The sequence below is a fragment of the Haemorhous mexicanus genome, chromosome 6 (genome assembly GCF_027477595.1).
Source record: "Haemorhous mexicanus isolate bHaeMex1 chromosome 6, bHaeMex1.pri, whole genome shotgun sequence".
NCBI lineage: Eukaryota > Metazoa > Chordata > Aves > Passeriformes > Fringillidae > Haemorhous > Haemorhous mexicanus.
In genome coordinates, this window is record NC_082346.1 from 26,084,934 (window position 1) to 26,099,409 (window position 14,476).

The following is a 14,476-nucleotide window of genomic DNA, read 5'->3' on the forward strand; positions in this document are numbered from 1 at the left end:
TAAAATCTACTAGCTAGAATGCTGGAAATTAAAAACTTTGAAGAAATTTATTCTCTTAGAATTTAGCAGTACTCATGACTTTCTAATTTAATACTCAAAGTTTTCATAAATATTTAGTTTTGAAACTGGCTTACCACAGAAGATATAAAATAGACCAGACTGAACATCTTGACAGAGTTATGCCTAGTATATCCTGTCTATACAGAACCTGAGTATCTGATATGGCTTGAGAGGGGAAAAAGCTATAAATTATGAGCCTCTATGCCCCTGAGTACAAGGCAGATAAAATCAAAGCCAACACTAATTTAATTCAGGAAGATAATATGAACAAGTGTTCTAGTAAGGCCTGAAATGCACTGATGCTTCTACCATTTCTACTGAGCCATCAGTCCTAAGCCCTTTTCTTCTTCTTTTTTTTTTTTTTTTTTTTTTTTTGCCAATTTCCACACAGCCTTTGGGTTCACCACCTTTCATCGCTTTGGCACATAACACACATCCCAGTGCTGTGTCTTGGCCATATTATGCATTTTGTGTAGACAACACTCTTTCAGGGGGGATACTGTTTTCCTTTTTTGCCCATCCAGTAAACTTAGAATTGTTTTAAAAGCAGTAACTTGGAAAGCAATGCAGTAGGACTCTGAAGCTTACAGCTTGAAACCTGTTAATTTGGTAACAACACAGGAATCCAGACTTGTGATACAACTGCAGCACCACTGGACAGGCACGTACAAGATCTTTTAGTGAGGACAAGGCTGTATTACTCTCCAAACAAAGGCATTGTAGAGACTTGCTGATGATTTAGCATTTTGTTAAACACACAGTAAGATACTTAATGAGTGTGCATTTAATTACAGTGTCTATAAATTGTGTTCAAAAGCTGTGCATTTTCTAACAATACAACAGTAAGGCAAAAATAGTATTTTATAGATGGAATGATCTATCAGTTCAGTGTTACATAATATGCTGTGAGGGGATGGCCAGATTAGATCCTGTAAAAAATGCATTTTAGCTGTGTTGGATGTGAAGTGCTCTCTTGGACGTGTCAGGATTGCAGCTTTTTATTAGTGCTGAACACAGCAAGTGCTTCTTGTGACCAATCCAAAACAGCTGCCTAGGTCCAAGCACTATAAAGACCAAAAATAGAGACACTTCCCAAACAACCTATATTTGGATGACTTTGGTTTGATTATGTGACCCTCAGGACACCACAATAAATCTTCCCTCCTCTTGCTTGTGTCTACAAGGAGCATCCTTTTTGCAGATAAGCAATGGTGCAAGGAGCACAGCAAGGACACTTGAGAGCACACCAAGAGAAATGCTGACCCAGAGTCGCACTGGACATAGAGAAAATGGCTGGCTTGTCTAGGGAGAGCACAACATATTGCCAGTTCACAGTTCTACCCCATCTCCATGGGGCTGCAAATTTGTAATATATGTTATTTTGCATATGAATGAAAACCGTGTGGTATATGGAGGAGTTCAGGGGGGAAAGGGCAAGATGAAAGACGGGAAACAAATCAGTTTTTTTTCAAAGCTTATCATTTCTCGAAACACTTCTTTATCGTGACTCCACACAAACAGTGGCACAGACCAAGCTTTCTTCCCCTCCTCCACCTGACAATAAAAGCCAGCAACACAACAAGGTGTTGACACCTATTTCTGAGGGTAAAATGCTTTAGATTTATAGTCGACTTTATAAGAAATTGCCCGGTATAAAGTGGATTTCCTATTCTATTGTCTTGCAGAGTAACAGGATCTGCTGTTTACAAACCAAGGAGTAAAAGCACCTTTCCAGTCACATTACCGCAGCAATCCCTTCACACGGCTGCACGCCTCACCCCTTCCAAGGGGTTCTGTCGGCCTCGAGCCGCCCTTCTCCCTTCCCTCACCATCCTGCCCGCTTCCACCCGGCAGGGAGCGAGGAAAAGCCTCCGGGTGGCCGGGACAGAGGGCGCCGGCCCCGCGCCCACAGCCCCGCCGGCGGCAGAGCCCCCTCCCCGGCCGGCCACGCCGCTATTCCCAACGTCGCCCAGTCCCGCCTGGAAACCCGCAAGCGACCCCGCAGGGGCTGCTGCCGACCCGACCCGCGCGGGGACGGCTCCGACAGCGGCCGGCTGAGCCCGCGGCCACAGCGGGACATCGCGGCCCCGCCCGCCGCCGGCGCCCCGGGACGATGGAGCCGAGCCCGGCCGACCCCTCTCCAGGCAGCGGCGGGACACGATCTCTGTCTGCCGCCGGCCGTGACCTTGCGGAAGGGGTCGCCGCTTTCGAGCATCACCACCGCGCCCGGCCGGGCGGCTGCGGCAGCGCTCGGGGCGAGCGGGGGGGCCCCGCCGCCAGCTGTCCGGGTGCGGGTCACCGCAGGCAGCACTGCCGGCCGCGCTCCGCGCTCCCCAGCCCGACCCACACGTAGGGTCGGTAGGGCAGGCTCCATTTGTGACATGTGCACGCATCCGGCCGCCTGCGGCACCTGCACCGGGCCCCGCCTGGCCGGGTCGCTCCTCTCACCTGCGCCGCCGCCGCCGCCGCCGCCGCCGCCGCTCTGCGCCGCCCGCCCAGTTCCGCATCGAGCGCCGGCGGCGGCGCGTGCCACCGCCGGAGCGGGGGGGGGGCAGCGGGGGCGGGCGGAGCGAACCACTCGCTGAGGGAGCGGGGGGAGCCGCCCCGCCAGCCGCCCGCAGGGGGCGCTGCAGCTGCTGAGGGGCAGGCGGGAGGCGGGATTGGAGGGGGGATTGGCGTGGGGATGGAGGCGGGATTGGAGGCGGGATGGAGGCGGGATTGGAGGGGGGATTGGAGGGGGGATGGAGGCGGGGTGTCAGGGGGCGTGGAGGGAAGCAGCTCTCCTGCGCAGTCTGCGGCGAGGGACTCGGGAGCGCTGCAGGCGCTTGAAGCGTCGAATTGGCGCTTTCAGACCTCGTCCTGGCAAGCAGCAGCTGAAGCCTCGCAGCAAAGCCCGGCTCCACACGGACAAGAACACGCTGCCTGGCAGCAAGGAGACAGTGCCGTGTACTTTCACCCTCTGTATTGAGCTACATACTTGCTGATTTGCTAGTAGTTTCATAAGATTACAAGATAATTTGGTTGTTAAAGTCTTGAGATACAACTTTTTTTAACTCCTTCCAAGCTCCTAAAAACCAGTATACTGCTCAAACAAATCCATTTATTAACAAAACCAAAACTACTAAAATAAACCCAAAATGCAACCAAAAGCACCACAAGTAACTCACAATTTTTATACATCTGGAGTGTACAATGGAGAAATGCTGTTTGATATTTGTCATCTATACTTTGCCCACTGTATAGGATTTGGGTTTTCAGAAATAACTTTCCTCCCTCCCCATTGATCTGAATGCATCATCAGATCAATGGGGAGGGAGGAATAAGGGCACAGCCAACCAGCAACACCTCCCAGGATTGTAATTCAAACACCCTAAGATTTCTCCAGCGGCCAAATCAGTAAAATTGATACGAAATAGATCAGGTGTAGAGACTTAGAGCAGCAGGATTGAATCTCAGGCCTAGGTAGCATTTTGTAAACATAAAAGTACAAATGGTCACCAATCTCACAGATGGTTCTTCCCCCACACCTGCTTACCTGAGCTCCATGTGCTAACCTTCTAAAAGACCAAAAAAAAAGGTTCTGTACTGATTTGCACTTTCAAAAAAAGTGAGAATGTGAAGATGTAAACAAGAAGATTGTATTTGACTACATGATAATGAAAATTATGCTGGTTTGGGCTGGAAGAGTTAATTTTCTTCACGGTGACTGTGTTTTGGATTTGTGCCGAGCACAGGGTTGATAACGCAGAGATGTTTTTGTTATAGCTGAGCAGAGCTCGCACAGAGCCAAGACCTTTTCTGCTTTCCATGCTGCCACGGTGGTGAGGGGACTGGGGGTGCAGGGGAGGTTGGGAGGAGACACAGGACAGGTGACCCCAACTGAGCAAAGGGATATTCCAGACCATATAGCTGAGTATATGAAGGGGGGAAGAAGGAGGAAGAGGGGGATGTTTGGAGCGATGGTGTTTGTCTTCCCAAATAACAATTACAAGAGAGTGATAAGGCCCCACTCTCCTGGAGATGGCTGAACACCTGCTAGTCCACAGTGAATTAATGAATTCACAGTGAATTAATGAATTGTGCATAGAAAACAGTAAATTTAAGTCCTTGCTTTGCTTGTGTGTGTGGCTTTTGCTCTCCCTATTAAACTGTCTTTATCTCAACCCATGAGTTTTCTGGCTTTTACCCTTCTGATTCTCTCCCCAGTCCTGCTGCTGGGGAGTGAGCAAGTGATTGTGTCTGGGTTAAACCACTACACAGAGGCAAGAGAAATCACTGTTTTCACCAATGCCACCAATGCAATGTTATAGGTTGTACCTTGAGAATCCCTCAAATTCCCATGCAGTTTTTCTTGTCAAATTAAGGAGATGCAGCCCAAAGAACATAAAGCTGGAAGTTAAGCTGCAGCTCTTTTGTTCACAGCAGGGCCCAGCCACCCTCTAATCCATCCAGCACTGATGAGCTCTTAAGCTCTGCTCATTACTCCCCCTCTCATACCCTGCTCTAGTCTCCTATAAGCCTACTGCTATTCCTTCTTCCTCTGGTTCAGTAGATTCCAATTTGAATTTGATACTCCAGAGTAATGCAGAGGCTTCAGCAGAACAGCCTGTGGTGTGGAACCTAGCTGAACTGACCACTGCTTTTCTTTCCCATCGGGGCAGGAGATCATCAAGCACTTCAGAAGCCGCTGATGCTGGACAGCTCTCTGCTTTCCCCCATCCTGCCGCTCCCTTTGAGGTAATGCACATGTTCAACTCTTCCAGGTGTTTCACCTATGGATACATCAGAAATGAGCAGCATCCTGGGGTCAGGTAAGGCCCCACTGAAATCCACCTGACAGCTGGGGTACACTGGACTCCTCTTTCAATTTCAGTGAGCCACAAAATGCAGAAAACGGAGAGGAGCACACACAATAAAAGGGTTACATTCTGAATACAGCTGTACAAAGTGAGGTGAGGTGTGTATGCATAATGCATGGTCTGTGATACACAATCCACTTCACCTATTTGCCAGCTCTGGCACACAGCAAGGCACATACTGAGCTACAAATCTCATACTGGAGGCCAAAAGGAACTGCCTGGGGTTGCACTGCTATTTCTTTCTCACCACTTCTTGTTTCTCCCCCAACACATATAATTTCTTATCAGCTTTGAGCTTGTTACAGCAAGAACTTATTCCACCTTCCTCCAGTCTCATGACAGCACATCAGAGAATGTCAAAATCCTGTATTAGGCTTTATTCTTTTATATAAACATTAACATTTCTCAAACAGATTAGTTAAAAATACAGATTTAAACAAGAATTTTTGCAATTGCAATGAGTTATAAAAAACAACAGATTATTTTACAGATTGTTACAAGTGCTTTACAAAGGTGCAGAGTGAAGGCCAGTGGCAGGGGACCAACCTCAAGTGCAAAATGGACACGATACCCTCACCACGGGCATAGCGTTCAGATACACAGCCAAAAAAAACAACAAACGAACCAAAAAACAGACAGACAAAAAAACCCCGAGCCATGTGAACCTATGCTCTTGGGATGCTCACCGGGCAAGCAAACATAAACCCCTATGACAGAGAAGACTCATGAGACCAAGCTACCAGAATATTTAAGGTTACATCTCTGAGATCAGCCATAAGATGTTTTTTCATGGAAAATAAGGAACATGTTTTATAACAGTATATTTCTATTCCGCCAGACAAAATATTGCTTTAAATCCTAGAATACTTATGGATGTGGATACTCAAAACTTGGGCCATAAATCCAGTGTGGATCTCACAATGCCCAAAGTGAAAAAAGGATACAAGACCCAAGTGTCCTTCTGAAGGAGTTGGCACTCCTCATACAGGAGGGACCTCCATATCCCGTGATCACCACTGAAATCTTGAGCAAGTACCTTGGAAAGACTTTGGCAATAGGAAGACGATGCAAGTGGATCTGATTACACCCAATATTCTTGCAGCCTGTGATCTGAGTTGTGCAGCCCACAGCTTATGCAATGCCCACATATTTCACTAAATGAAATGTGTCCTCTCTCCTTGGTCAATACATCCTCACACCCACCTTGGAACACATGCCACATGCTCCAGATTCTTGGAAGTTTTTGAGATCCTTCCACCACAGCCACCTTACCTAGGTATGAGGCCTACCCACCTATCTTCCTTCTATTCCACCCCTAAAGATAAAATCTATGCCCTGATTTGTTTTGAACTAAAGTTGTCCAGCTGTTAGCAAATCAAAGGTAAATTGAGCTGTCTGAGAACCACCATGAGATAAAACTGTGATGCATTACATGAAAAAAAATCCACTACTTTATGCCTGACATCTTTTTCATACACAATGTTCCCTACCCAGAGGACCTCCTTGTTAGACAAAGGGCACTACATATTACAGGAATCCTTTTTCCAAAGGAGGGCCAGAATAAAGGGCAGCTCTAGAGATGCAGTCTCATAATAAAGAAATAAAAGCTACTTCTCTTGGAATCATGGTAAAGGGCAGCACATTCAAGAGATTTTATTTATAGGAAACCCAGTGAAACCCCTAGAACATCCACACTGACTTCCCTGAGCTCCTCAGATCCAGGTACACTGGGGACCCTGCAGAAGCCTTTTGAGCTGGGTTACTCTCAACAGAGAGCTTTTGGCAAGTTCCTGCAAATTCATTTTCATAATCAGCAAGAAGAGGATCAATGGGGCAAACCCTCAGCATATGCTTAGAGAAGAGAAAGATTCTGAAGAAAAAGGAGTTGAGGGGCATGGGGAAAGGTCTTCATTTCTACCGTTTTCGAATGTTTCATGTTATTCCTTTGGGGTACAAGCACTACATCGAAACCAACCCCTCCATCTTATCTAGCCCAGCTGCCTCCTGCATAGTCTCATGACAACACTGAAACCCCAGGCTCATCACTCCCTGCATGCCCAGCCCAGGGTTCAGTGCTTTGGAGAGGGGAGGCTGGCTTCTCGTTAGCAAAGGCTGGGAGATGGCATTATGTCAGCATGTCAGCGCCCTGGGAGCATGCAGTCACTCATGCACATCCCAGATTTCTGAGAGCAGGGGCGGGAGTTTCTTGTCCTGCAGCCGAAGGGCAAACACCTGTTCAGAGTGGACACTGCTCAGTGTCCGAAGACTGACCAGCTTCATTAACATCCGTGGAAACATCAAACGGTCCTGCAGGGCCAAACAGACAGCGGTTAGTAAATTCACCTAAAACTTTGTTAAAAAAAAAAAATTGCCACAACTGATTACATTACACTGTAATCACAATCCTTACTTCCTCTAGATCCAGCATTCTCCAGGAGGATGCAGTATGAAAGAACACAAGTAGTACATCATGTCCCGAAACTCCAGACTTTCCATGCTGGCTAAACTATGGAATGTGATATGGGGCAAAACCCTGCATTTACAGCTGCTATCAAAGAGTCTAAAAGGGACAAGCCTGACAGTACAGGCAGCAAGAGACCTGTTAGAGACAATACTGCTGGAACTCTGCCTGCATAAATACAAAATCTGCTTGCATCATCCCTGGAGATGTTCTAGTCAGGCACTTACATTTGGTCTGTTGATGCAAATGTAAGAATGAAGTGCTTCCACATAGGTGTGCTGCAGCCTCTCCACCAGGGACTGGTCCTGCACATTCGGTCGGTCTGCCAAAAAGCAGGTTAGAAGTAAGCAGATTAGACATAAGCAGATTGCCATGGGCAGCTTCACTGGATTTAACATCTCTGTGTAACCCCACTTCCTCCTATGGTGTCTTCCCAAAACTTCATCTCATATTAACCCAGCACAGCTGGGAGATATATACATGAAACTGTGGTAGCTGTGGCAGTTGCCTTCAATTGTTCTTTCTCAGTGATATCCACTGAACATGGGGAGTCCAATGTGACTCCAATAGCGGTGGAGAGACCCAACACATTTACACAGTGCTGGTTGGTCTCATGTTCCTGTCCCAGAAAATATGTGAAGCCACCTATTCAAAAGCAAATGGGAAAGTCTCTCCAGTAGTTGAGCCAATCAGGAAACAGGAACAAAGCAAAACAGTCATTAATCAGGTCACAAGACAGAAGAGTAGAGGTGGCTTCTTGGCAAAGCCCAGTCCTGGCCGGCAGCGATACTGCCTCTTGTCCAGAGTATGTCTGCTTGCCCACTAGATGTCACTCATGCTGTGGGACCTGCATCACACCGGAGAGGTGCCAACGACATTAAGGGTGCAGTAGAATAGCAACTTCTAAATGAGGAAGATAAATACTGGCTGGCTTTTCTGCACAATTTTCCAGTAGTGAGGCATTCAATGTCCTCTGGAAGTGACACTAGAAAATTCAGAATATAATGAATAATATGCTCCCTTTATCACTAGACTCCGTATACGTGCTATTACTCCTTTTCTGCATGTTACATCCCTTCACTCTACTTCCTTTGCCCTTTGACTCACTACTGCAACTTTTCAGATGTTCCTGGCTTTTTACCTGCAGAGAAAATATTGATGGCAATTAAAAGTGCATATTCAGCATCATTAAGCTGTAGCTCATTCATTCCCTTTGAGAACTCAAAGATGGGGTTTATGAACTCAAACTGCAGACCTGCAACAAACAGAAGAGAACAAGGTGAGGCAGTAACAATTGTCTCCCCTCTCTCCCCCTCCCTTTCACGGAAAAAGCTGCCAGAAATCCACTGCTATACACCAGAGAGTGGGGAAGAGAGACAGGCAGGGAAAAAACTCTTACATTATGCTCTAATTAATCCTCCCTTTACATCCACTACTGGTGAGCACCAACAACAGTGGCTGAGAAGTCAGGTTCTATCTGTAAAATGAAACTATTTCTGGGTTTTCCTAAAGCCTTAAATGCCCCAGAGCACATACATTACTGGGCAATAGCTAAAGGAACACAACATCAGCTATCAGACAAGTCCATCAAAACATCCAAAGGTCACAAGCACAACTGTCCACTTTCACAGCATCACCTCCTTCACACCAGCAGCCTTCATGCTTTCAAAGAAAGATTCAATTCCACTCTTCAGGTTCATCTAAAGTATGTATGAGCTGAAAATATGTGTTTCCAAGAACTCTGAACTATGCCATTTCCTTCAGCTCAAAGAACTGGAGACCTCAGGCAGAGCCTGACCTAGGCTTCCAATCACCTCATTTGATAAATGCAGTAAGACAGAAATGCACTGATATTTATTGCCATAACAGAGACCACTGTCAAATCAGGTCTCTTTGTGCTATGTAATCATACTGAAAACTTCAGGCCTTTCCTCCAAAATAGCATCCAAGTTTCTAATTTCCTGCATTACAAATGCATCAGAGAAGGAAGAACAAACTGGAGGGAATATTTCTGGATTCCTGCTTTTTGCCTTTCTAATACCATGAAGAAAAGGCTACCAGGAAAAGTGTCATAAAGAAAAGTTATATACAGGCCATCTCAAGTATAAATGGTTAAATAGCTAGTCAAGGAACAAAATAAAAAAAAAAATCAGCTGAAGCACAGCTTAAGTCTTGTTTTTAGAAATACTGAAGATACACACTTCTTGTTACTGCATCTGAAATTACAAACACTCATAGCTCCTGGAAAAATACACTTCAAAGACCACAACACCACAAGCTACCATATATTAGGATCATAAAGTGTCTAAAGCAGTCTCTGGGGATCCTCAGTGCACAAACTTTGTATCAACTGAAATGTAATCACAGTAATGTCATCACTCAAAGCGTCCATGCAGATTAGCAAGTGACACACTTGCAAAGGAGAGAAGACTGTGGTTTGGATTGGAATGATCTGATACAGATCCACCACGTCACATTTCTACAAGCAAGGAATTTCACACCAACTACTAGTCCTAGGTGGACACTTGCAGCAATATTTTCATGCTTAAAGAGTCCAGATTTTCCCAAGCAAACTGACACGTAGAAAAAGACATGAAATAAGCTCATACCATACATTAAAAGAAAAAAATTGAATAGTTTGTGGCGCTGCTGGTTTGGTCCTGTTCTAAACTTCTCACCACCAACTACTTCCAGCTGCCCACATTAAAAAGGAAAATATGTAAGAACACAAGACACTGGGGAGGAAGAAACACCTGTCTAATGCACCACCTGCTTTGGCGAAGTCATCCCGATTATAGCTCAGGTCCTTAAGAAAGGTGATGCTCTCAATCTCTGGATTGTAACGCCGAGATGTCTCCAACAACATCACCTGAGGACAGGAATAAGATATATTCTATTTGAAAGCAGGAAGAAATGTTACAACATCAATACTTTGCTGACTGCTGACTGTTGAAAGATCTTTGGGGAAAAAAAAACAAAACAAAACACCAAACAAAACCACTCCAGTTTCTCAGACTGCTTAAAAATTCCAAGATAATTGGAATTGCTGCCTTCCTTTGCGGTGTCTTGCTTCTGGGAAACAGAAAATTCCTGCTTACCACTACCAAGGCACTTGCCTCATTCCCTTCCTGTATAACCAGGCACTGCAGTATATAACCAGGCATCTTGCCGATATAACCTCGCACTGCAGTAATGGTCCCACAGCTCAGGTCCCTTGGTCTGCCATCTTCAAAAAAGGGACAGAACTAATTCTCTAGGTGGATAACTCCAAATTCTTTCATCTCTGCTACTATGATCTGGGGTGGAGTCAAACCCTCACCTCTATGGTAGATGTCTTCAGTAAAGCGATCTGATCTTCCCTGGTGAGCTCCAGGAAGCCAGGTAATTGCTTGGCAAAGTCCACGATCTCTTGCACAGAGATAATTGCAAGTTCTGTGAAGTGAGCAAAACGCTGCTGCCTTGCTTCACGGTTATTTGGATCAGGAATCTGGGGCCATGGCTGTACAAATGGGAAGAGACAGCATATATTTGTGAAAGATGGAGCCAAAGATGAAAGATAAGATGAAGAGAACAAGGAAAGAAAACAACAACTTCAGATCATCTCTTGCTATTCTTTACAGAGCTTTAGCCCGCAGCGTAAAGTAACGCTGCTCTCCCAAATATTTTACCTAAAATGCAACTCCCCAAACTTCACTATTTCTTATTTTGGGTACACTGGTAGAGTTTTTACCGTCACTTTGAGCCTGTCTGTGAAGGAGCGCTGGTTGCACTGCTGCTGAGCGGCCACGAGCTTTTTTATCATGCTCAGCTGCTCCGGCGTCAGTTTGTGGGAAGGGCTTGGCGGATTTGGAGGGTTGGGACGCACCACAACTGTCCGAGCCTGATCGTCTTCCTGCTTCTTCAGTTTCTTCAGTCGGATCTGTTCTTCAGACAGAACATCTAAAGCAAGAATAGCTCATGATCAGTCACAGGAACACAATGGAAAGCACACTAAACACAGGGTAATGTGCTGTGGATGGAGAGGCAGAGATCAGAGCTGCCTGTACCGGGCAGAGCTGAGTGTACACAACACAGCCGACAGTGATACTTATTTGTTTCTCTCTCTATTCCCTTCTTTAAGTTGTTTCATTGCCTTTCTTCTAATCATACTGTTATGTAAAGTGTTCACAAAAGGCAGAAACTCCCCTCACGATGTCCTGCAGATCTCAGAAAAACAACAGTGACTTTCCCCATAAAGCAATTCCCTAAAGTGTCATGTTACAACAGATGCTCCCTTCATATGCCAGTGTGTCCACCCTATTTTATATTATCCTACTGTTATGTCTTTTATCAATATTGTTAATTTAACAGCTTGTGTCATTTCACCCTCTTCAAAGGTCAGACTCAGTCCTGGGTGGAGTTTGAGAGTGAAAGGGTAGTTTGCTATACAGGCCATCTGCAGCAAACTCTAGAGCAGTAACATACCCCGAGATGAATAATGGAAGAGTAACTTCGCATATATGTACTGAGGACCAACCGCAGGTCCTTCAGGAATAGGGTTACAAGTCTCCTTCTGTTGTTAAGTCAAAAGGGAGATGTTATTTGGATGTAACACTGTAAGTAACAGAACTCAGAACTGCTCTACTAAGGGCTGATGGGGTCCCTCTGTCAGAGAAAGGGAAGCATATCTTTTCTCACAGGCTTGTCAAGCAGCAAAGAGGGATTTAAACTAAAGCTGCCTAGGGACAGGAACCTCAATCCTCTCCCTTTCCTCTCCCTATCCAATTTGATGCCAGGGCCAGCAAGAGATGCCCAGGGCCTGGAGAGGGTATGCAGGTCAGCAGGAGAGCACCTAAAGGACAGCACAATGGATTTCCTGCCCCTCCATCCTGTAAGTCAGGTTCAGCGGGAGCCCAGCTTCAATGCCTCTATGCAAACACACATAGCATAGGGAACAAATAAGAGGAGTTAGAGACATGCACACACCTGCAAGGCTGTGATCATATAGGCATCACAGACAGAGGGTGCACAGCAAGTTGGCTGGCCTGGACTTCAGGAGAGCAGACTCTGGCCTCTTCAGCGATCTGCTCAGTAGAGTACTATCAGATAAAGTGCTGGAGGGAAAAGGGGCCCAAAAAAAGCTGGTTAACATTCAAGGACTGCCTCCTCCAAGCTCAGGAGCAATGCATCCCTGTCTCTAAACTGGAATAGCACAGATTTGAGATAGATCACTTGGAGGATAAAAGATTGGTTGGACAGTCACACTCAAAGAGTTGTGGCCCATGGCTCAATGTCCAGGTGGAGATCAGTGACGAGTGCTGTTCCCCAGGGCTTGGTACTGGGACCGGCACTGTTGAACACCGGTGTCGGTGACATGGACAGCGGGACTGAGCGCAGCCTCGGCAAGGCTCTGACAGCACCAGGCTCTGTGCTGTCACTGACACTCTGGAGGGAAAGGAAGCAGAAAAGGAACCAATTGGAAAAAAAAAACCACCCTCCGTATCTTCATGAACAAAGATAAATAAATAAAGTTTGACTTTACAAATAAGACTTTAAAAGTGCTGAAAGATTCTCTGGCCATTTTTTTAATGCACAGATAACACAGAAAACAAAGGAGGTTGTAATGAGGTGAGGGGTTTAGTTTCTCCTGCCATGCCCACAGTGAGAGGATAAGAAGAAATGGCCTTAAACTGGGACAGAGAAGATTTAGATTAGGGATTAAAAAAAAACTTTTCCTTGTTAGGGCATGCATTGGAACAAGTTGCCCTGGGAGGTGATGGAGTCACCATCCCTGGAGGTGTTTAAAGGGCACCTGGATCTGTGCTCGGTGATATGGTTTAGTGGTTTAAGGGTTACAGTGGTACTGCTGGGTAGACATTTGGACTTGATGATCTTAAAAGATGTCTTCCAACCTTGATGATACTATGATTCTATAGGTGCCACACAGAAAAGCAGGAGGCCCTAAAACTGAACAAGTATATAACTGCACTTCTTAACAGAATCACGTTAAACGTAGACAAGAACTGGAGAGCTGCTGTAAGACAGCATTCTTGGGATTGGAAAGATAGATAAAGAACATAACACAGTCAAGCTGAGGGTAACCTTTATCCCTGACTTGAAAAAGGGAGGATGTGTGCACAAGTACATGCACCATGCACAAACTTTGCAATTCTAACAGCGAAGGCAATCAATACAATTACCAAAATAAGGGGATCTATAAGAATAGAGAATGCTACTTACAGTCTCAGTTTAAGGAGGAAGTAATTGATCCAAGTGATTACAGTCCCTCATCTTGGGACTCCAAAGCACAAAAAAAAATTTTATCTGGTAACATGTTACTTGGCTATTAATGAATCTTAAAAACTGCCTATGTGCAAGCTCCTACACTATGCTAAATTCAAAGCAATCTAACTTACTTGGTTTGTCAGGAAGGAATTATTTAACCTCATGGTTCACACTGGCTTAAGAACAATAAACTGGCCATGAATAACTTCAGTCTGGGAATTAGAAGAATGTTTCCAGCAATTACTAGGGGGGAAGTTCTGGAATGACCTTGTAAGTGAAACAGCTGGAAGAAAAAGCCCTTAGTTTCTGTCAAAACTAACAAGGCAAATTTGCAGTGGGGATTACAGCATCAACAAGTATTGCCAAGTTCTTGATAATAACACCAAGATTCCATTTGACCTAATTTTCCTGAGCTGTCTTCAACACAAAACAATGACTAAATGCAGAAACATACTGAGGGTCTCTGCATCTACCTGCAACAAAAGAGAAGCAAAGTGAACAAATGGTCTTACTGCACTGCTTTTCAAATACATCTGTTTTGTATCTCTTGGGAATGGGGAAAAGGGCTAAAAGACAACACGTAATGCTGATACAAACCAGTGAGACAAAGATACTGATGTGCTGTGTTTCATGCTGAAAAACGGAACAGCATGTCTCCTAGCTCATTGGGACTTAATTTTTGCAAAATTATTTTTTGTTTCTGAAACACCCGCTGTTCCTAGCTGTTCTGGGTGCTGAATGTCAAAAAAGAAGACTTCACACAAATCTAACTTTAATTGAGCATTCATTCAGTCAGTCTTGACCAGCAAAGGGATGAAACCTGGATACCTTG

General features: G+C 45.3%; 2 protein-coding genes across 17 annotated transcripts in view; both read right to left on the reverse strand.

Annotated features, from left to right (window-relative positions):
* Nucleotides 1-2,551, reverse strand: part of MADD (MAP kinase activating death domain) — a 68,484-nt gene extending 65,933 nt beyond the window's left edge. For all 10 annotated transcript variants that reach the window (XM_059849355.1, XM_059849353.1, XM_059849356.1 and 7 more), the window contains exon 1: nucleotides 2,509-2,551. The gene's annotated coding sequence lies outside the window, so the exon portion shown is untranslated. The remainder of the gene's footprint in view (nucleotides 1-2,508) is intronic.
* A 2,730-nt stretch (nucleotides 2,552-5,281) lies between these two features.
* NR1H3 (nuclear receptor subfamily 1 group H member 3) overlaps nucleotides 5,282-14,476 on the reverse strand; it is a 30,767-nt gene continuing 21,572 nt past the window's right edge. For all 7 annotated transcript variants that reach the window (XM_059849368.1, XM_059849365.1, XM_059849367.1 and 4 more), the window contains exons 4-9: nucleotides 11,111-11,319; nucleotides 10,700-10,879; nucleotides 10,150-10,249; nucleotides 8,522-8,635; nucleotides 7,608-7,702; nucleotides 5,282-7,226 (exon numbers count right to left, since the gene is read on the reverse strand). In XM_059849368.1, the coding sequence (XP_059705351.1) occupies nucleotides 7,080-7,226; nucleotides 7,608-7,702; nucleotides 8,522-8,635; nucleotides 10,150-10,249; nucleotides 10,700-10,879; nucleotides 11,111-11,319 (845 nt within the window). In that variant the 3' untranslated portion in view covers nucleotides 5,282-7,079. The remainder of the gene's footprint in view (nucleotides 7,227-7,607; nucleotides 7,703-8,521; nucleotides 8,636-10,149; nucleotides 10,250-10,699; nucleotides 10,880-11,110; nucleotides 11,320-14,476) is intronic.